The following is a 23,936-nucleotide window of genomic DNA, read 5'->3' on the forward strand; positions in this document are numbered from 1 at the left end:
ATCCAAACGCAACGGTCATCAGCTGATTTCTATTTTGTGTATGTGGCGTGTCCCACAAACAAGATGGCTGAGTAGAGTCGACCGAACGATGGAATGATGCTTACAAAGTCGAAGAGCTGAAAAAGACTACCAGACTGTGCCTATTCTCATTTCCAGGTTATTCAAAAGTAAACATTTGATTTGGCACTCAGATTTGACGTTTTACTACGGAGCCTGCTGCACCTTGCCTGGACTCGTCCTACTTTGTTGAACGCTGAAGTCGATTCACCGGTAAGAACAATCGTAGACGTAGTACAGCAGCGCCAGCGGGTGACAGTGGGAGGATTTCAGAAGACAGTGGTTGATGCACGCAGAGCGGGCGGCGTTGTTGGTCGTAGAAAGTGCGGACTGCAACTGCGGTGCGTGAAGCAGAGAACCGAAGGTCCTAACCTTACTATTCGGATTATTGCTGTGCTTTCTTTTCAATTTCAGGGAAAGAACGTGTACAGATCACTTAAAAAGATCCCACCCAGGAAGTGTATCAAATAGTGTGATTTTACTCCGAAGACTGACTGTACAGTAGGCGTAGGATTAGACGCGAAACGTCAGCTCTCATTTCACCAGCATCAGGCACTGGCCACTGCTCAATTCAGCCTCCGTCAAGGCAAGAAAGGTAGACCCGTCTGACGTCTGTACCAGGAGTACGCGGAGTAGTGTATCGGTGGTGGGGAACCATCGGTGGTATCGGCAGTCATTTCACTCAACAGCAACGTTTGTGTTACTGCTGGTAAAACAGTCTAAGCTGAAAGGTTTGTAAATAGTGTTTAGAATTCTAGGCTGTACAGCTGTAGACATCTACGTTCTAACGTTAGATGGATGTAATGTGGGTAGGCTAGGCTCTACTTCTTAAAAAAAAATAAAAATAGGGCCTACTTGGAGACTGTGATCACCTTTCTGAAAGTAGATTGCTGTTTTGAAATGTGTTTAGGGTCCTATCTCAAGGTCAACTCCCAGCTGTTTCCAGTCGTGTCTATTCCCATTATTTGTGTGTGAATGATGAGGCATGTTTGGTGGTACACAGTTGACCTTTTACTTCCCGGGTCGAACGGCGCAAAGCAGCTGTACAGTGACAACACTGTAATCGCGATTGTACTGGTATGATGGTTACTTTAAAACGTTGCACCCTGAGAATCACATTTCAAACCATGTTCGCCAACACCATTCTAAACACGTTTGAGATGTCATTCTCTCTCTCAAGTTCGATTAATGCAGCCTAAGACTAGATTTCTAAACGGTTCCTAGAAGTCCGTAGTAGAATTAGAAATAAGATTAAGAATCGGTTCATTAGAATCTATTGAATCTAGTATCGAAGAAGTTAGATCGGGGAGAAAATGCAAAATGAAAAGCAACTGAGAAGATGTTTGTAGGGCCCAGGGGTTTACACGTATTAATTGACGGCCATGGGCATTGCCGTCGATGCCTCCCAGGAGAACACAGTGGGAATTCAGGAGAAAAAATAATAATAAACTAAACAAAGCGCGCAGTCAGGAGAAGGTAGTTTGACTGCATGTGAACGCCATCTTGACAAAAAATAAAACAAAACAAAACAAACAAAAAAATCCCACAATGGCCAGGTGCCAGACTTGGGGGAAGGGGGAGGTTATAGGGTAGAGACCACGAACCATGTGCACTGGCGATTCTTGGAGGTCATATCTCCCACTGCCTGATACAATAGTGAGTAAATGATGTCGTACTCAGAATGGCCTGACAATATTTTCCTGCTTTCAGTTGAACTCTTTCTGCTCCATACAACCCCACCGGTGACTACTCAATTAAAAAAAAAAAAAGAGGGAAAAAAATGTTACTGTTCATCACTCTGAAAGTTCGTTATTCACGTTAGTGAATCTTAAAATTGAGGGAAAAATGTTACCGGTATATTGCAATTGTGGTACTAAAATGCCTTACATTGTGCTACTTGTCATTTTAGAAAAAAAAAATGGCCTGGGTGCCACCATTTTAACCAAAATAAGCTGCCCTTTAAAAGTGGCCTTAATGCCCTTTCAAATGGTCTTGAATGCTCCTTGAAATTTGGAGGTATCCAAGGCCACTTTACCCCAAGTTGATACTGCCCTTTAAAAAAGGCCTTGACCGTCAGAAATCTGATTTCAAACCCTGCATGTGTATGGTGTAGACCTTTCAGTAAGGTCTTCTGTTTGCTTCTTATTGGCTTTACACACATGATAATTTAGGTTTCTAGCAGCCCACTCTTATTCTAAGGCCAAGCAGTTACCAGCAAGCTACATTATGTTTGGATGTGAATGAGCCTCTGACTGTTTATTTCGGTCTACTTCAACCCTGATCTTGAGATATTTAATGAATACCAGTACATGATCTCTGCATCATTACGTGACGTACGTGTGTGTGTGTGTGTGTGTATGTGTGTGTGTCTGTATGCATAGTGTAGAGTGTGCATATTCAACGTGTAAAAGACAGACGAGGTGTGCAAGTGCCCACAATGTAGTCTTCCTCTTAAACAGACCAAAATTTGCTTTGAAGAACAGAATACCAGCCACTGCTAAATGTTGAACTACATGTAGGCCTATGTAAATTTACATTGGGCAGGCCATCTGTGCACTTGCCAGTCCTGTGTTTGTTTTCATCTGTATTTCACAATCATCTTTTGTGGCCAGTAGACTGATTCTACCTATAGTGCCCTCATAGTCCAAATGCACACAATTCATCTGATAAAAGTGTGTGATATCTCCTGGATAAAACTGTCACACTAAATAGTATAGTGGTGACTTGTTTAATGGTTCAAATCCCAATGATAATGAGCTTGATAACTGTTGGAGAATTTCTAGGAAGATCCAGAAAGCTGTCAGTACCAAATGGTTCTGTTCCCAGATGAAAGATATAGAGGAACAAAATGCTCATATAGACAGTGTACAGGAAATCAGGCCATTTTTCTAGAAAAAAAAGCAAACAAAGTTAATAGGATGACATACAAGTAATATCACTTACTAGATACATTTTAACAGAAATGTTTATGTTCTTTTGTTATAAGGCATCCACTTAACAGTTCATAAGCTAAATAATAGCTAGCTTTGCACAATCCCAGTTTACAGACTGGTCATTCATTTGCTGGCTTTACTACCATGGTTTACTTACTGCAAATTGTTTTTCACTTTTGTACAATTTATTTATTTTACTCTGGAAACTCTAGTAGAACGATCGATGTAGCTGGCCCATAGATGTTATATCCTGTCTATCTCTATCCCCACACGTAATCATTACTCTGAGAATGAAAGATATGCTGGAAGCGTACCTAAATTTGATAAGTTTAATGCTCTTACCATTAAGAAATCAAACACTTTATTTCAAACAATGCTTTCTTGTCACTGCTGTTTGAGAAATGAGAATATCAGATGTACAAAGTACATTGTATTGTGATTAAAGCGCTGACAGAAATGAAGGGTAAAGCAAGCTTCTTAGCTCACCGTAATGCCAGTCTCAATATCAGTCAATGTAATTTGTATAGTTTGTTTTTTGGGTGTTGTTTTTGTTGTCAAACCTGTCATTTAGTGATCGGCAATGTTGTATCCTGAATGCCTGTTCTTGGTGAAGATGATGTAAATTGACTATTCTGAACAGTCATTCACTTCAAGTAATTTTGATCACAGTGCATTCTAATACCGTATGCTGTGTGCCAGCAGGGAGGTGCTCTTCCCACCTCCCTGGAGCCAGCCTGCATGGTAGGAGGGAGGTAAGGTGATGTAATCTTCAGAACGACCATTCATTTTTTCTAATGTTATGCAATTTGTCGATTGTGCCTGTACATAAAGCAGGACCAGGTGCCAGACATGTGTACAGGCACTATAAGCTACAACAGCTGATCAAAATGAACAATGTGGGTAATCAAGCCTATCAAGCTATTTATGCCTTCTGCTCTGTGATTGGCTCACTTAAATAGAGCTGGGGGCTAGGTAGTCTCTGTAAAACAGACCTTTTCACTTTGTTGATCATAGCCCCTTTGTTACTGGTACTGTAGTACATGTAGGTTTGTATACAACCTATGATGCTAATTTTTGGCACATACTGTTAAAGGTTATTTGTGTTTAAAGTGGAAATCTCTTTGTTTGCCCCTATATCTGACCCGACAAACTCTATGATACTGTGTAGGTGACATACAAGTCATTCAAATAGACTGTACACTATCACACACTATTGTACAATTTTTAATGAGCATGTCTGCGTTTTCTAGCCTATTTGGCATGGATTCTGTTACCTGCGTGGCATTGTTTATTCCATCAAGTTCGTACTTGTTGAATGTAACAGTAGTAGTCGAATGTCAAACTCCCAGAAAATACAAATATGAAGTTGTACGCACTACTTGGAGTTGTTAAGACTTCTTTTGGCAAACACACTCCAATCTTTGTGCTCATAATATTATTCCTTTTAGCAATGCTGGCAATAACAGAAATACCAGCTGGGTGCCTAGATAATTGATATGTCAATGCTATCATTTTTGTATATTGCCAAAAAAAAAAGGGGGGGAGGATATCATTTTGTTAGATGAATTTTTTAGTGCTAGGCCTGGATATGGGCCAATTTAAGTGTACATTATAAATATACCTACCGGTACTATCAATTGCACAGTTGAGGGTAATTATGTGCATTTAATTCTGATATCACTCAAAATATTTACTCCGTAGCTAGATGTGCTCTTATTTAGCACAGTGCTTAACTTACCACTGTGGTATTAGTGATGCTAATAAATACATGATTAATTCATAAGCCAGTCTGAGAAATCTTTATATAAATCCTTTATCCTTTATGAATAACAAAAAAAAAAAAAAAAAATGTGTGTTGAAAGATGATACTCCCCTGAAATTTTGCTAGTATCATGGATGACATGCCAAGCTCTGGGTTAATAATGTGTTTTAAGGAACCATCAAAAGTATCATGTAATTTACAATACACAGTATATATGTAATTTCTAATGACGATGGAACGTTATTTACAGTAATTGTTTAGCATGTTATGATTAATCTTGCATTCAATGAGTACAATTTTGTCTCTTCATAGAATTCTGTGTCATCCTACTTTTGTATCATTCATGTATTGTTTTTTTTTTTTTTTTTTTTGGGGGGGGGGGGTAGGGGTTGTGATATAATTGCACACATATGAGAGGAGTGTCAAATTTACCATGGCTTGAACTTGCAATAGGTCAAGGGAGTGTCAGTAGCAAGCTATGATAGCAATGTGAAGTGGTGTGATTATCAGGCACCAAGCCTATTGTATGAGCCCTGGACCACAATCAACCTCAGTAATCCCTAGTCTGAAGGCACAATAGTACACAGCTCCCGTGTTCAATGTGTGCTTGTCCATTCACTTTCACATGGATCCAGTACTCCTGTCACATGTCAGTAGACTTTTACATCACCCTGGCATACCATTGATAATCACTATAGATGGCAACACATGTGGAGTATTTCATTTCAATTCTAAGATTACCTAAAGGCTTATTCTGTTGTTTTTTTAGCCCGTTGGAGATTAGTCCAGAGTATAATTGGACTGTGTTATAGCAAAATCAGCTCGTCCTCAGTGGGTTAAAGGCAGCCGATCGCCATCCCTAATGGTACGTAAACTCCGAACGACCGAAGTTTGTGTAATGCTACCACTGAGACAAATTTTAGTGTATGTGTGTGCGTGTGTGTGTACGCATCATACACAAACATTGTCACCGCGAGCTGCGGTGATTGGAGGAGAGAGGCCAGAAGACGCTGCGGCGTGTGTGTGTGTGTGTGTGTGTGTGTGTGTGTACGTGTGTGTGTGTACGCATCATACACAAATATTGTCACCGCGAGTTGCGGTGATTGGAGGAGAGAGGCCAGAAGACGCGTGGCTCTTTTGGCCTCTCTTCATGCGCATGCGCACTGAGAGTGTGCGTCCATTCGGAAGCTCTCGGGGCTCGCTGGGACAGCCATTTTGGGTTAGGAGATGAGCACAGGGAGCTCTCTTGTAGCCTACCGTATTTTCGCTGACCCATTGAGCCAGCGCTATTCTCGTTCAGGGGTCACTACATTTGATACAGAATGGGGGAGGCAGCGTGTTGCGTTCGTCTCCGTACCGCACAAACCACTCGCCACGACTGAGTGTCTTTAATAGCAGACAGAACCATTGCACCACTATCCTTTCATCAATATGCATAATGTAAGCTATTACAGGCATTTTATTGTGATTGAAAATATTGGGTTAAATGACAATGGCGTCAAATTCAGAAGTGAAGATGTTAGTGTTCTAATACTCACAATCACATAATCAGTTGTTCATTCTAGTACAGATAGTTTAACTTTTACTCAGCGACTGCAGAGGTTGGTTTGACATTCGTTTGTTTGTTGTTGTTTTTAGTGAGAAGTGAAGTTGGCAAGCACATGTCATAGCCTATGGGGAATTCCAGTGCAGTTGAAAAGTCATCTGAAAAGATTGAGTAAAAATTTCTTTCCATAATAGTGAAAATTTGATCAAAATTGGATGAAAATAAAGATATGACATTTTGAAGTCCCAAATTGCTATTTTTTTTAAGGAAATAGTTCTTGAGCAGTCAATATGCAAATAGTGAAGTGATGATGTTATCCTTCACAACTTGCTGTATAGTCTGTACATAAAATTTTGACATTTTCAATTTTCATTCATCAGTTTTCATTCAAACATAAGAACCCCCCCCCCCCCCCAGTCTCATATCCTGAAATGTTGGGAAAAGAAGAATGAAAAATAAATGAATTGAATTGAAAAAAAAAATATCTAACTGATCATTCTGAAATTATTCAACCAAGAATGACATTATTTTTTACACAATTTGAAATGAAAGAAAGCTTCACAATTTCATAACTTCCCTAATTTTTTTCCAATTCTGATCAAATTTTCTCTGTTATACTTATAAGATTTTACTCTTTCTTATCTGCCTTTAACTGAACTAGAGTTTCTCTTTAATCAAAGCCCCCCGCCCCCCCCCCCCCCCCCCACTTTGGAAATAATTGGAAGAGGAATGACGAGAGAGGTGTCACATGAGACACAGTCAAACCATCAGCAAGAGGCAAGGCCAAGGGAGAGGACTTTACAGGAGACCAGTCCAATTTCCTTGAAATATACCAAAAGTCACCAAATTCAGCTCTCGAAGTCTATTGATAGCAAAAGTCACAACCCAAAAGCAGAGCTATTTTCGAAGAAGTGCATGCATAATACATTTCGCACAGATGGCCAGTGGTCGAACCTAGCCAGTCCATTTGTAAAGATGAATAACTGAATTTCAGTGCGAAAGTAGTCAATAGCACTTGTACGCAGTTTAGGCTTTCTACAGGCTCATGTGTAGATAAAAATTACTCTCGCAGATCTCAACAGACCCTCCTGCTAACATGCTCAGCCTTGACTCTGTTTGTTCATGACTGTCAGTGGAACAGTGATGGCCTTTGAAAAAGACTACATAGTTTGTACACCTCTCCCTAATGCAAAGGCCAATGGTTCCAGTTGTTTTTTCATATTACCCCCATGAGTATATTATGCATACAAATGTATGTTCTCTTACAGTGACTGACTATTAGCGCTAGTGCTTCATTCCTTTTTGATGCCATCAGTGCAAATATTCAGTGCATAAATTTCTAGTTTACATTTTGTAATTTGCAATACAGGGACATTTTTTTTTTTTTAATTCAAATCTTACCTCTGATTAAAGTACAAATTTAGGAATGTTGAAAATCAAGAAAACAGAAATGATAAATTCACAAGTTTTTCAGTTAACTTTCTTGACAGAGTAAGTGTTGAGCTACATGTATGCCCAATGTCAATGTGCATTTCTTTGTGTGTGTATGTGTGTGGCCCAGGGTACCAGTATATTATTAAAGTATTGGCTGTCTGCTCTTGATGGACTTTTTTTTTTTTCTTTTTTACATAGCAACTCATGTATGTCAGCAACTCTGATATATGGCATGTACATTTGTATACTGTAAAAGTGGATATTTTCACGCAACTAATTTTTCGCGTTCGGCCGGGTAAGAAGAGTTTTTGCCTGTTTTTATTTCCGCGGAATCAAGACATCAACTACTGAAACATATTACGGCAAGCAAAATTACTTGCATGCTTTTATTTTCTCACTAGTTTCTGGTTACACAAAATGCGTGAAAATTTCAACACCTTGAAAATGTTCACTTTTACAGTCCTAGTTTTTTTTTTTTGGGGGGGGGGGGTTAAAAAGAAAATGAAGGTTTAACTGTTAGATCAAATGCATCCCATTTTCCTTTTGAGGGATGCCTAATTGCCTTGCGTTTTGTCACTTTGAACAAGAGGAGGAGGAGTCAGCTTGAGAATCAAGTTCACAAAAAAGGTTCCTCAAAAAACCTTCAAGCAACACATAACAGTTCTTCATATTACAATGTAGTTTCAATGGTTAAAAGTTGTCATATTCTTCTTACCATTGTCCAGTCTGCATTTGAGCACATGAAATTGACATCTCACATCTGATTAGGCCTTACAAATTTCTGTCCTGATTGCTGTATTGTTAAAATAGAGATAAATATCTGGTAGTTTTTTTTGGCGTGCTCAACCACATTTATTTTCTTGTCATCCTCATTTTGTGTAATTCAGTAGAGTCAGGCCAAAGTGTAGCTCTTTGGTCAGGCTTAGTATTTTATGTTTACCTGGCCAAATGGTAAATCACATTATTTTCATGAGATACAGCTCTTGCATACCAACCAGGACTAGAATTGTGCACAATGATAAATCAGCATTATCATTTTATGCATTCGCAAGGTAGACAAGACAAGGCTGCAGATATGATGATCAAAGCCTTCCAGCATTTTGTCTCTAGACAGTGAAATTCAAATGAGAAATTACTGGTGGTTGATACTAGTAACCGACTTCTCAGAGTAATCCACAGAATGGAGGAATATTTCAGCCAAAATGTTAGCACAGAAACCATTGAAACAGAGACTGTCAAAGTGAGAAGTATAATGTGGAATCATGCATTTATATTGCAGTTGATAGTGATGTTATACATCCATTGTGTACATTTCTCACTGAATTAATGTGACAATTTTTGATAACGTGTTTGGACGCGATGCCGACTCCGTATGAAAAAACGAAGGGCACATTTACGATAGCCCAAAGTCTCAGCTACAACATATTAAAATCTGGGAGAAATTCACCGAAGCATAAGTGAGCTAGTGCTCGAAAAGGACAGTCATGTCAATTTTCATTTCCAGAAAAACTGCACTCCCATAGAGATAACACGTAAACTGGTCAAATTTGACAAGATTACTTTCAATCAATTTTTACGAGGTGATGCCGACATCCAATCAAACTTTTGTAAATTTACGTTTGAAAGAACATTAAATAAGCTACAACATACTGAAATCTGGGTGACAATCAACAAAGGATAAATGAGATACGCTCGAGTGAACTTGAAATTTGATGACGTTATTTTGAAAATTTACTTTTTTTACCTTATTAAGAAATTTGATATCTTTTAATCATTTTGCCAGCATTGCCACCCCATGAAATGACATGTACAACTAATCAACTTTCAAAATATGTAAAGAAAATGGGGGGTCACCGTCCATCCTGACGAGTAAAATCGGATTTGAAATTGGCGGTTTTTTTGGCATAGTTGCACTGTATATTGCCATTGATGCGCGCGCGGAATTTCAACTTTGATTGGCCCGTATGACGTCATATTGAGTCGGATCGACTTGAAACTTGGTAGAAATATTCCTTGACATTTCAGACATTCGATCCAAGCGATAAAACGGGAAATTTCTATTGCATATGAGCTGTGCGTGCGTATATGCGCGCGCGCGTACGCGTCTGTCGATTTTTTTTGAAATGCTGTAAATGACCTGAAACGTGTGCAAAACAATTTTGAGGTTGATTAGAGCATGTTTAAATTTCAACGCGCGTGTACGCGCTCGTTTACTATGAACGTGACCAAATTTTATGAATTATATCAATAGACCTTAACTTGAACTATACCATATCTTAATTTCATTCAAAAATTCCGTTCCATTAATGAGATATTGATGTAAACGTGATTTCAGATAATGACGTCATAATGACGTCACGGTTAACTGATCACATTGATACACTAGATCTGTCGTCCTTAGGACATGATACATATATTGTATTGTAAGTTTGAAAGTGATAGGTAGGGGACTTTTTGAGTTAACCGCTGCACAAGATTTGAGGAGAAAGAAATGAAGAAGAAGAAGAAGAAAGAATTCGTACAGATACAATAGGTGATCCGAGAGGATACTCGGATCACCTAATTCCGTCCTCAACATCAGTCAGCTACAGCAGCCATTAAAGGGCTATCTATTAAACACAGAGAATGACTTATTGATCACACCCATCGTACAAAATTGTACATTGTGGGCTGTAATAAAGGTATACACAGTGGTGGTAATTATGTGTAAGGGAAAATGTGATAGTTTGATGGGATTACTCATGTAATGTCCCTGCTGCATTCCGATGTGCTTGTGCCATTCTCTTGCTCTATACAATACCTCTCTCCACATAGTATGTATTTTGCAAGCATTTTCTTTTTTGTTTAGTCAGCTATAGCAGCCATTAAGGGGCTATCTATTAAACACACAGAATGAATGTTATCGATCACGTCACACAGCGTGGTTTCTACTAAAGGTATGCACTGTGGGGGTAATTATACAATGCTTGTGAAGGGGATAATGAGATGCATTGTAGTTTTATGGGATTAATCATTTGCAAGAGTAGATCCATTAAAATGTCACTGCTACATTCTGATTCTCTTGCTCTATCTCGCGTTCCACATAGTTAAAAAATTATTTAAAAAATTATATGATGCAAGCATTTTACTTTTGTTTATTTCATTGAACAGGGAGTCAAACAAGTGGCTTTAAGACAAGTCAGAGAAGAGGGGAGTGAGATTGTGAACGCTTTGTGAGAAGACCTGGCGGTACAATAGAGCATTAAAAACAAAAGTGAATTCGCTGGATGTCATGCCTGGAACAGACCAGATTCGCACCATGGATTTGATGGATTATTGGTGAGTGATAGTCTGCAGCTTTTTTAACCCGGTTGAGACTGACCACTTCATTTCATATTTGTCTCAAGTTGCAACAACTCTACCTGTGATGGATGGGGGATGGTATGGATTGCGTGTACTTCTCTACTAACAGTAACACTTTGAAATATTTTTGTGACTAATTTGTTTGGTTGTCTTTACATTTTGGGTTTTGATAATGAGAATATAACATACCGGTAATTGTATTGCTGGAACTGCAATGTAGACTTGCTGTCACAGGGTCAAGGCACTTTATCAACTTGATCCACCATCAAGACCTTGAACATGACATGGAAAACTCCCACTGCATTGTCTGAAGAATGATCAAATGTATATAATCAGGTATTGTTGAGATGGCCCCTTTTTTTCCTTCTTTCTTTTTAGGTCAGCCAAGATATGACCTTAAGAAGTAGAATGCATCATACATGTATGTGTGGAGTTAACTTTTCCTTGCAATAAACAGATTTTTGATTTTTGATTTTTTTTTTAAATTTACTCAGGTACAAGGTACATCTCACCTAAGAAATGATTGGCCCAATGTCAAAATACTGTAGTATTTATCTAAAGTATTTTTTTTCTAAATATTCTAGTGAAAAAATGAGCAAAGAAAATAGAATTCCAGCGGGATTCGAACCCGAGACCTCCGGATTGCCAGCCCAGTGCTCTACCAACTGAGCTATAGGAAGCCCTAGTACAGTGTTCGTCTAACTAGTAAGATTTCTGGCAAGATGAAGGAAGGATGTTGTTGAATTATTTGGTTGGGAAAATATTTTCTTATATGTTCTGTCTTTGTTGTAACACCTGAATCACTTGTATCCTAACCATGATATACATGTATCATATGGTGGGGGGGGGGGGGGGGGCATTTCATGTGATGAGCATGTACATGGGTCGAAAAGGGAGAAGACATACATTGTAATCAGTTTGCTAATGTAGACAGGCAGATCTAGAACTTCTTAGAAAGACAATCGAGGTCAATATGAGGTTAGCATTTGAATTGGCCTCAGTCGTTGGATGATGTTTGGGAATTGGAACGAAAGGTGGCGGGTTCATGGCATGTTGAACAATTACAATCAGATATTACAATGGGATCCAGACTTCACAAGAACACAATGCCAGGAACACCAGCATTGATTGTCAGGAGTACTACATTGTATGTATCACCTTCAAAGACTTTTTTTCTTTTTTCTTTTTTTTTTTCTTCCCTTTTTTACCAGGGACCCTTTAGCATCAATGTATGCTACAGAATAGCCTGAAAATATTAAAGTAATTTAAGGTCAGTAAAACATTTATCATTCATTCCTGGATATCAGTAAGAGAGTGAACCTATATTTTGCAGGCTTCTTAACTCACATTTATTGAAGTAAGTGATTCATCAGTATTTGATGGACACAAGGGCAAATGAAATATAGCAGATCAAATAACTTCTGTGTGATGAATTACAGGATATTTGCAAGACTGCAGTTTCGGTGCAGTTTTTGTAAGGATGCAAAATATTGCTTTTCAAATGCTCTCATTCAAATCGCTGGAGATGAAATTGGTAGATAAAAGATGGGGGGGGGGGGGGAAGACATTTGTTCCATTGCTTAGAAGAACTAGAGCAAGGTTTACAAAATGCAACCGAAGTTGCTTAAAATGGTAATCGATGAAAGCTTTCAGTGTGTATTTTGTTTATTGCTTTATGCATAACGGCTGTCACAAGGCTTCCAGAATTGTATCTTCCAGGCTTCCTGTTTCATATTCAAGTCTTTTGAATTTTCCGAGGTCTGGGAAGGATTATATACGTAGCTTCCGAGGCACGTCAATACGTGCCCCTGGGAAGACACATGAATCTATAACATTAGCATAAAGGATATTTTGTTCCCTGTTCGAGGGCGGATATAATGCTTGTATACAATTTTGTGGTGGCATCTTGTGCTCGGCGTTTACTTGTATTAGTTGACTTCAGACAAGAGACACCACCATCTGCTAGCACACATACAGTACGTTATCGCCATGAAGCGAAGAAGAGTGAATAAACCCCAAAACTTGACAATCCACCAGAGGTGAGAAATTACGGTATATCACTGTTTGTATATTATGTAAATTGTTGTCTTTATTATAATGAACAGTGTCATTCTGAGTGCATTTTACTGTCCCTCAAAAACATGGTTACATTTGTACTTACATAAATTTCCATGTGCCTTGGTACTTATTACATGTATGATTAACTACTCTCACAGAGTCACCCACCAGCCACTGTAAGTGTTGATGTAAATCACATTTGTGTGTAACATCTTCGGAAAGTGTTTGTGTATTAGTGTCTGTTGTTTAATTGGTATGTGGTAAATTTACAGCCATTGCATGTACTGGACACTGGTCAGTGCCAGTGATGACAGTTCCAGTAGGGTATTCAGTCCAGTCTGCACTGGAGACTTGGTGCATGACCTTACAAGGAATGTCTTTTTTGCCGCGGCTGTAAGACTTAGCGTTCAAATTATCCAGTGAAATGACAAGTTAAATTGTCAGCTAAAAGGCACCAGGTCCAAGAACCTTTGTGCATATTGCTTGATCCATGGTATTTGTGCCTAGAAAGGAATAGATATCTGCAATTGGGACTTTTGATTGGGTGAACGAGAACGTTGTGACGCTGACAGCAGGGGCATGTCAATGCTTCACATCTCCACTTCATCCTGCCACTGAAAAACTTTTAGATTTCGGGCATCGCAAAAAAAAAAGTGTGAATTCCAACCTTCAAAATGACAGCATATTTCTGTTATTTTTTAATAGGCTATAAGTTTACACATTGTGAATGGACTTGTTAAATTTGCAACTATAAAGTCACTGGAGACTAAAAACAAGCACAAAGTACCTGCTAGTGCATGTACTAGTTGTACAAGTGTGAGATATATACCTTTCATTTGCGCATCTCATTGCACACAAATGTGTAATTACTGGCTGTCTGTGGGCATAGGCGATCTGTGCTACATATTTATGCAGAGAAATTTGCATAATCCTTGCATGGACTGAATTTAAACTATTGTACCGTTGGGATTTGGGCCATTGTGTTTTAAATGGAGTCACATCTGCTGTCTTGTCAAAAGGCTGCTGACTTCAGAGGAAGTGTACAGTTATACTACATCAGCGATGCAGTGAAGAGAGTACTGTCTATTTTCAGCAAGCAGATGAAAAATACTATTGAAGTAAAATATCACAACATGCTCGACCGTCAAGATAAAAGTTTAGGAGCAAAAATAGCACTTTGATAGTTTAACAGACTTGTATCCTGTCTGTCATTTTGTCATTCATGGATGCATGATAACCATGAACAATGTGTCAACCTCGTGTCCATTTGTAATCTCAAAATACAGTGGTTATCAGGAAGAGCAGTTTGTGCTAATCACTTGCCCTAAGACTAGCAGGGAGAGTACAAGTGAACCGCGGTTGAGGAAATCAAATTAGGCCTCTATTTCCCCAAAACTCCTAAGCCACCAGTTCAAGAATTAACACCCTTTTACATTGGACTTGTATGCAAATGAATTTATCCTGTCTGAGCGTCTATTGGCCAGATGAGCAGAACAAGTTTCACTGCGCCAGGGGACCTGTTACGAAAGTTTCATCGGAAGGGTAGCACTGCAGGGGAAATATTGCTTAAGTAGGCACTGCACTTCAGGACAAATTTTAGTCTCGCTGGCGCTTGAACACTGTTGATATCTTCTGTGAGCTGTTTATGTTTGAGCTCTGCTGTCTATGTTGCAAGATTGATCAGTGACACTTCACAAAGTTGTATTGACTTTTGAAGGCTTGCATGATTTGCCAAAGAGATAGCTATCATTCAGAATTTGCAACTGCAGGGCAAGAGTCTCTTTAATAAAGGAGTATGTCTGGAGTTCGTATATTACTCAATGGCCATGTGGAAATTAATGGATGCAATGGAACAGAACGTCAGCGTGCCAGCACATTTAGGTAACACTCTTAATCATTTAGAAAAATGTGTCATACTTGTTCGATTTCTCTTGTGAATGCAATTTTATGTTTTTATGCAGATTGTTTTAAATTTTAAGAACACTTATACAATGTAAGTAGTTCAACTTTATTTCTAAGAACTACATTATTGATATTGACATTTTCACAGGGGTGATTTGATAGTGTACAAAAGTGTGATGAAAATTAGGTGTGCACATTGTAAATATAGTGATATGAAAATGGCTATTGCTGTAATTTACTACCTTACCACTTCTGTGTGTATATCTAATGGTCATCTGAATTGGCGTGCTGTGGGGACAGTTACTGTACAGGTTTGATACGAGTATTTCAAAAACATTTGAACACTTGTGTGCACTTTGACCTTTCTTTGAAAGGAATATGAATAACATCCTTGGTTTACAAAGTGTATCAATTCAGGACATGTGCATACGACATGATCTGCCATTTCAAAATAGAGTTTAGAAGAAAGTTAATCTGAAATCTTTTGTGATAGTGATACTACATGTATGCCATATATTTCACAGGATTTTCATTTTCGTGAATTTCGCAAGTTGGAGACGCTATTCACAAATCCGACAACACACAAAGATACCTCTTATCCCAACATACATGTAAATATGACATGCGCATTATGTTTCTCCATTTATTTCTGTACTCCTCGATCAAATTTAATGGATTCGACCACACAAGAAATTGTTGGGAAGTCCTGGTTCGTGAAAAATTAAACTCGCTAAGAACATATCGTCGCTGGGGCGACAAGACCTCGTATCTTCAAAATGTCAAATGTTTAGGAGAGCAAAAAAAAACATGGCAGCCAAAGCACTGTATCCAGTGGGATAGATATTCCTTTGACATGCCGTGGTGGCTTCATTTTTCATTGAGCACACTGTAAGGTTACTAACCACTTCGTGTGTAGCCATAACCTTCCTGATATTTTCCTGATAGGCTTCACATTTTCAAAGGTTCATTTCTTTCTTTTGATCTATGTTGTATGTCTTTGTTGTAATTATGAATGTCTAATTTCTCTTTAACGTTATCATATAATGGATGTGTGCTCACATTAATCTTTCATTTATCATCAAGCAGCCAGTGTTGGATGTAATATTTTGTTTTGAAAGGGTACTTTGGTTGTTGAGGTGTGTTTACTAGCTTGTTTGTTTGACACAGTGTTACAGTATATATCCCTCACTTATAAAAAGCACTTGAAAATTCGGTGTTGATTATTTGTTCTTGGAAAGTAACACACAGTTTGTGTCAGATGAATGACAAAACATGTCATTTGCTCAGGCTTATACTAAAGTTTATAATTGTATTACAGTTGTGTCTATGTTCCATGATCTAACTATGGAAATATAATTTTTCCATTGCATGTATCACCATTATTGATTGACCGCTATCATACAAAAGCAACAGTCTTTCGAGACTGTGGTGTTGAGAGGGTTGTGCTTGGTTTTGCCAAAAAAAGAAGAAAGAAGAAAAAAGATAATCAATGTACAGTGTAAATTGTACATGCACTAGGATACTACACACTCCTATACAGAACCATGATTGTGTAATTGCATAACTTGCAGCAGTAAAGATGCCTTGTATCTAACATTTTACTAATACAACTGTGTGCCATCTTTGGCCCTCTGAGACCTGTATTGTCTTGTAATCTTGGGCAGCGATCTGAAAACAGCCTTTACTATTCAAAGGTTGTCAGAGATGCTGGGATGTGATTACATGTCCACACATCCTGTGTGTACATAGAGCAATCTTGAACAATGGCAGGGTGCCTGCAGGCTGGAGAGTCTTGCACTTTGAACTTGTGTGTTTTTATACAATAGGATGCTTGCCATTATTGTGGATTAAGCAGTGCTTATCATAGTTCAGTCTAATGAGGATTAACATGAGCTTTTGGTGGTGTAACTTACCAAAATGAGAGCAATAAGTTTTGGCTCTAACCTTGGAATTTGCTGTATTACTGGTAGTGGTACTCTTATTAAGTATCCCTGTATTGCCATTACAATGTACTTTAACCGACCAACTGTGTTTACAGCCTTTTAGACGGGTACACGTATGTGTGTGTGTGTGTGTGTGTGTGTGTGTGTGTGTGTGTGTGTTTTTAAGTTAACCAATTAAGACTTTGAAACTTGTATTGAATTATCTGTAAAGTTTTAATTGTCGGTAAGTCATTTCAAGAGAAAGTTAGGATTTTTTTGTTAGTAATCTGGGTTTTATGCAAAATGTCGATAAATTTGAAATAAACTTTTTGTAAACATCTTTGCAGCACAATTGTACAATACAGTATACAGGCAACTTGTGTTATGAATATAAATAACAAAGTCCTTTGGACTGGCAGTTTTCTTTCATTCAAGCATCACAATTAATTTTAACCCTGTTTTTATGACACATCAGTGCACTGTTTTTGAGTGGTAAAGGTATGATTTTCCTTTGCTGACATTCCTGAAGAAAAATTGGGAAACACCTAGGGAAAAGTTTCTTTTTGGTACCCTGGGAAAGGTGCTGAGTGCAATGTTTTCATGTTGTCTCTCTGTCCATCCACCCTGTACCTTGAAATCTGCTCTAGAATTTGTTAATGATTGCCTAGGTGTGCTACATGAAACACAGATTGGCTAGATTCTGTGGAAATTCATGAAGGTCAAAGTCAAAAGTTAGCTAATTTTGGCTAGATTCTGTGGAAATTCATGAAGGTCAAAGTCAAAAGTTAGCTAATTTTGGTTCACAAAATCTTTTTTTTTTTTCTAGCCATAATTTCTTGCAGAGGATGGGTTTAACAGATAGCAAATTAAACTCTTGAAATTTATCTGCCGGTACATACACTGACTGTACATTTGAATTGTGTGTACATGTACTGCCTAATTCACATAAACTGTAAAAATGGAAATGTTTGCATATTTAAGTGATTTTTTATAATGACCATTCCCATTTGTAATCTGTGTGGTCCATGATTTTGCTTGTTGTGTTTGTTTGTTTGTTTGTTTGTTTTTTTCAGAGGGGGCTTTTGCTGACTGTTGAATGCATTGCTGATAGTGATAAAAATTCATGCTAGCAAAACATTGTAACTATTTGTCCTGTTTACTTTTTAAACTTTTAGCATATCTAGTGGAATGTGGAAAATTACTACACTGCAAATCATTCAATATTTATGTATCTGGTTTGTGTGTGTGCATTTCATCTCACCTGTTTGACCATGAGTACCTGATTTTGATTTTATAAAGAAATTACTCACCATGAAGGAAAGGACTTAAGTAGAGGTGGACAGCAAATATTAGCCCAACAGCTACAGGAATATAACGTTTAAAGAAAAAACTGACATCGCAGGGGATTTGTTCGAAATTTTGTTGCCATATAAAGCTCATGCATTAATTTTCTACCCTGCTGTAAAGGGGTGAGGGGGGGGGGGAGAGAAGAATTGCCAGGTGAAGTATGACTGTTTTAACCTGTTGCGGACGAGCTGATTTTGCTATAACACATGTTTCCTATAGACACCTGCCAGAGTTTACGTGGGACTAGTCTTTAATGGGTGGCGGATCCAGGGGGAAGCGCACCGGCACCCCCCCCCCCCTTTATTTTATTTTTTTAAACAAAAGAAATAAAAAGAAAAAAATGGGGAAGGGTTACATGTGCCCCCCTTTCATTTTGTAAAGGTGCCCCCTCATTACAGAATTCCTGGATCTGCCCCTGTATAACACATGTTTCCTACAGACACCTGCCCGAGTGTACTCGGGACTGGTCTTTAAATGGGTTCAGTTCAGGGTATTATTGTCGATTTTTCTAATCATCTGCAATTATTCATATGATCATTTTTTACAGTGGTGCCATGAACACAGAGTCTCCAAGCAATCATGAGAGTGGAGACAGACTGGACTACGTGACCACGCCCGGAAATGTCAAGAAGTACAGACGAGAGGCCCACAAGAGGGTCTTTGTCAACCGCAGTCTCAGCATGGAGAAAATTAAGTTCTTCGGATTTGACATGGACTACACACTTGCGAGTAAGTGCGCGCAGAAAAACTCCTGTCGAATTGTTATGACTTGTTATCAAGCACCATCATTTCTGGTGTATTGATCATGCCCCTATTTTTTTCTTTCTCCTTTCTGTTGTATTCAAAAGGAAAAAATAGTGATAGTAGTCACGTTTGTTTGAGGTTTTCAAATCATAACCAACTAATGCCCCTTTTTTTGCCATTTTTGTGAGACCAGTATGACTGAAAAAAAAATCAATGTTTTCTCTGCTGAAATAAATGATGGCATTGCTCATTAATTTTGAAGGGTTTTTTTTTTCATGAGAAGAAAATTGGTACAGCTTATATTTCTGTTTTACTAAAAATAACACAGGGTATGTTGAATTACAGTGTATGTAAAACCTGTCATTATGAATTGGATGTAAATATTTCTACAAAGGTTTAAAATGTGTAAAAAGTCCTTATTATAGATAATTTGATAAAATCAAGTATAAATCTGACCTTATGTATGACTATTTCTTTCCTGCATGGTCACACATACAGCGTATTTTGTAATGAAACTTTTACTGTATGTACAATGTACACACTAATGTGTTGGAACTGTATACAATATGGTATAATGTACCTACAGACATCCACTGTCATATACAATGTAATACATAGATTGGTCTTCCATTAGCAGGAATGGTGTTATTATCAGAATAATCTGCGAAGATTGATTTATAGTGCTATTGAGTTCCAATCTCGTTTTGAATGATACAGAAAAGATCTCAAATTGTGTCCAACTTTAAGTCATTTATTGATACCTGGTAATCACTTTTTATTTACCCGTAGTATGTGTCTGGCATCAACCCAGTCATTCATTACTATGAAAGGGAAAATATTTGTGGTTAGGAAATTTTCATGCATTTCACTTTAATAGCCAGAAACTAGAAATGTTCAATTTTTTAATTCTTGCCAAAATAATATGATACCAATCATAAAGGGGGGGGGGACACTTTTCTGCCACTGTATAAACTGCTACATGGTACATGGTAGGCCCTACCTATTCAAACTACAAATATTGGCATTGGTAATCAAGCAGTATTGCCCTACAGATGCACCAACAACAAGGTGCACCCGTTGCACAGTTCTTCGCAGAAGCACAATGGTGTGTCATATGACCCAAATGTATTGGATTACAATAAACTAAGCAAGGGTTACCTCAGCTCTGACCTTATCCTTTGCTGTCAGTGTAATGACACTAAAAAGATTCTCATCATTCCCTTCAAGATTGTTCCATTGTCTAAAGGTCCACTGCAAATTCTTGTCAGTGGTATTCATGTGGGGGGGGGGGGGGGTAATGGCCAGCTCAAATCTTTATTCAGGTCTCGGGATCACAGGACATTGATAGATTGGGAGAAATGTGATGCTAGTAAAGAAGGAGGGTATGTGATAGCCATGTCTGAGCATACCTAAACAGCTGATCATACCTACGTCATGCATAGTTGAGACATCATGTTGTGAAACCTGATACTTTTGTTGATGCTGAACCTTCCAGATGAATATGAATCAGAGACGATTAGTTCTGAACAGGGCCAGATACAAACAGAGAGATAGGAGAGGGTACTTTGTGTTGTGTTAAGGCTACTTGAACAGCTGTCATCAAATTGCACTTTTCTATAAATTTTAACTTCACTTGGGATAAACAATTTGTCCCCTCTCATAATTTCCTAGTGGGAAAAAATTGTTAAAGTTCTCCTGAGTGGTCCCTCCCACCCAGCATTTCGTATCAACAAATTCCCACTGAAATGCCACCAGGTCTATTGGCATTTTAGTGGTAGTACAATCCAACCCACTGCCTCAATTGAGCGTATTTAGTCTAAAATTGATTTTACCTTGACTGGGAGAGATGGGATGAGCTGAGAATAGAGCAGTGCACTGTACATTGTATGATGTCCAGAGATTTATATTGAGTTGTTTTACAGCCCAGGATACAGTATTTCATAAACTGAATATTTCAAGTGAACACATTTTTTTTCTCTCTCTCTCTTTTATGTTCAGTTCATTGCTGGATAGTTGCAGTTGCTATACTTACAACCAGAGGACATATGTCACTTATAAATGTGCTTTGCCAATTTCACTACAAATTAGGCATACTGTATCTGAAAAACAACAACAACAAAAACACGAGTTTTTAATTACACCAAAAATACAAGCAAACAGTACAAACAATGTTTGATCAGGGTAGGCTGCAGCAGATACTATCCCAGGTTTTAAAAATGTGAAGCCATATATTCAGACAAAATTATTTATGTTTCTGAGGATTTTTGCAAGATTAAGACTCCATGTACAGTGTAAATTGTTATTGTGTTTATGGTCCATTCCATCAAAATGAAATACTGAGTGGGGCTCCAAGTGTGAGACTTGTGACAAAAACATGTTCAGCAATTACTATGATATCTGTTTTTCCCATAAAAACACTGATGCATAGCAAAACATATACCGTAGCTTTTGAAGCAATGACATGTCATTGCTATTGTCATTTGATGTGCTCTTTCCAGCTCATGTTTGTGAGTGGTGCATTGTGCATCAAACAACACACAATCAAACATCCTTGGAACACTACCTTATGTTTTCTGACCCACAAGCTAGCTGTATCAATCTGTGCCTGAACTGACATGCAGTCTGTTTAAACACAATTCAGCTCCCACATGATAGAGAAGGATGACATTTATTGGACAGGACACATCTTCGTCCATGTGCCTGATGAGATGAAAGCGGCAAATGGATATATGCCCTTTACCCCATCTTTGTCCATCTCATCAAATTGCAATCTCTCTTTCCAGTGCAGGGTGCAGCAACTATAATAGGCCCATTCACACTGATGTTGAAATACAGCATTATTCTACACGGTATTTCGTAACGTGTACACTGCAAAACACATCACAAAATACTGTGGTATTTAGGTGGTAAATCAAGCTTGTGCGAAATACAATAGTATGCAGAATTTGGGTGTGAATCTTGTCACAAAATACCACCTACCATACAGGAGTGTTATTTCTCTTGTGACCTGACACACTCCCTGTCTTATTCCCATAGGAGATACGTGTATGCACCGTTCTCACCTCAAACAGTGTATTTTTGCTCCAGAAATACAGTACCATCGATGATATTTCATGAAGGAGGATGATATCAACTGAAAATACTGTGCTACCTTTTATGGTGGTATATTGTCTGTGAGAATGATGACAAATTACCGGTGTATTTCATTCCACAATAAATATCGATATGAATGCACCTCATAATTGTCCGCAAACCTCAGAGAGGTGTATTTTCAGGCCAGAAATATCACAGTATTTCAAAAACAAGAATGGTACTAACTGTAATACCATGGTTTATTACGGTGGTATTTCACCTACATTGTATAAGAGTGATGAGAAATCACCATAGTATTTACACATGTGATTCCACAGTAAATTTCAATGTGAATGCACCTCATACAGTAATTGTCCGCAGACCTGGATATGCAGAAACCTGCCAAGGGGCTGCCTGTTCAAGGATCCCATCTAAAATTAATCTGTTGATGTCTATGGCAGGAAAGATGGTTTAAAGAGATAAATGCAGAGAGGAAGTAATGACTAAAGTAGATAAAATGTAGACAAACAAATTGAAAGATTGCCAAATGTAGAGAAAGGAGAGGAAAGATTTAAAAATTATGAAAAACCAAAACATAGGAAAAGAGAGAATACAGGGTAATAGAATTTAAAAAAAATAGAAAATAGAAGAAGTGTAGATCACTTAATGTAAGAAAATCAGAAAGTATCTCCATAATTGAAGCAGGAGAAAAAATTGCAGAGTTGATATCAGTCTAAATGCTTCAAGATATCTTGTCTTGTTGATGACTTTAAGACATACTGTAAAGAGCAACAGGTAGATAATGTTTACTTCCTTTGTAAGCCATTTATTCTTACGTAGAGAACATTTCATCGATCACTTTTATACCTCAGCCAAAAGGGTGCCAGGAGCATTACATTTATGTTTTAGGTCCTCTGTGCATCCATATGTCTCTCCTACATCTCATTTTTGTGCAATAATTTAAAAACGTGAATAAACAAATAAACCCACGATGAGTTTTCTTTGTACCTGGTCCAACCATTCTACATGAGGTTTTAGATGCACTGATCAGATTTTTGACAAAACCTGCTGTGGGCAACATTAAAAGGTCACTGAACTTCAGCTAAAGATTAGGTTTTTAGATGTAAATTTATCAAGGAATATCCACTGATTATATGATTTGGTAGGAATGGTAAAAGTGAGTACTCAGTTATTGCCGCTAAATGATAGTTATATCCAAGTTGACTGCACAACAGTTGAATTTCTTTCTATTTTTTTAAAGACATAATTTGTAAAAATGGATGAACTTAGTAGTTAAAGCAAAAATGTAAGAAATAGCTTTCTAAATATTTCATGTGGGAATAGTTACTATTTTCCATATCTGCAAAGGTATGATCCTTGAGCATATTCGTAATTCAAACCATAAAAAAAAGTTCATTTTCAAGGAATTGAGCTACCTACAAGTAGTTGTTAGTGATGCCAAGTTACATGATTACCCACAAGATTTATCATCAATTCTTTGCCACCCATTTGCACTTACAAAGTATATTTTTACATTTGAATTCCACAAGAAGATGAAAGGAACTTCATTTATTGTAAGATCATAATGCAGGATACACACAGACACACGCTTACATACACACACACATTCAGACCCTGACACACACACATGCATACATACACATGCATGCATACCAATCTAACTTTTCAAAATACTGTTAAACTGATGTACATGTATGTACTTTCTTGATGATTCATATTATTTCATGGCTAATCAGTTTCATTCTAACTGAGGACATTTCACATTTGACACAGTTTAAAAGCTTTCTTAATAATTG

The 23,936-nt window shown here is 37.9% G+C and overlaps 1 protein-coding gene across 1 annotated transcript in view; it reads left to right on the forward strand.

Annotated features, from left to right (window-relative positions):
• Positions 1-713: 713 nt before the first annotated feature.
• LOC139739889 (cytosolic purine 5'-nucleotidase-like) overlaps positions 714-23,936 on the forward strand; it is a 42,304-nt gene continuing 19,081 nt past the window's right edge. The window contains exons 1-3 of the mRNA XM_071650490.1: positions 714-788; positions 10,883-11,050; positions 18,851-19,032. Of these exons, the coding sequence (XP_071506591.1) occupies positions 11,004-11,050; positions 18,851-19,032 (229 nt within the window). The 5' untranslated portion in view covers positions 714-788; positions 10,883-11,003. The remainder of the gene's footprint in view (positions 789-10,882; positions 11,051-18,850; positions 19,033-23,936) is intronic.

The sequence above is a fragment of the Diadema antillarum genome, unplaced genomic scaffold (assembly GCF_040938485.1).
Source record: "Diadema antillarum isolate AM-2024a unplaced genomic scaffold, OU_Dant_1.0 seq00000821_RagTag, whole genome shotgun sequence".
Classification (NCBI taxonomy): domain Eukaryota; kingdom Metazoa; phylum Echinodermata; class Echinoidea; order Diadematoida; family Diadematidae; genus Diadema; species Diadema antillarum.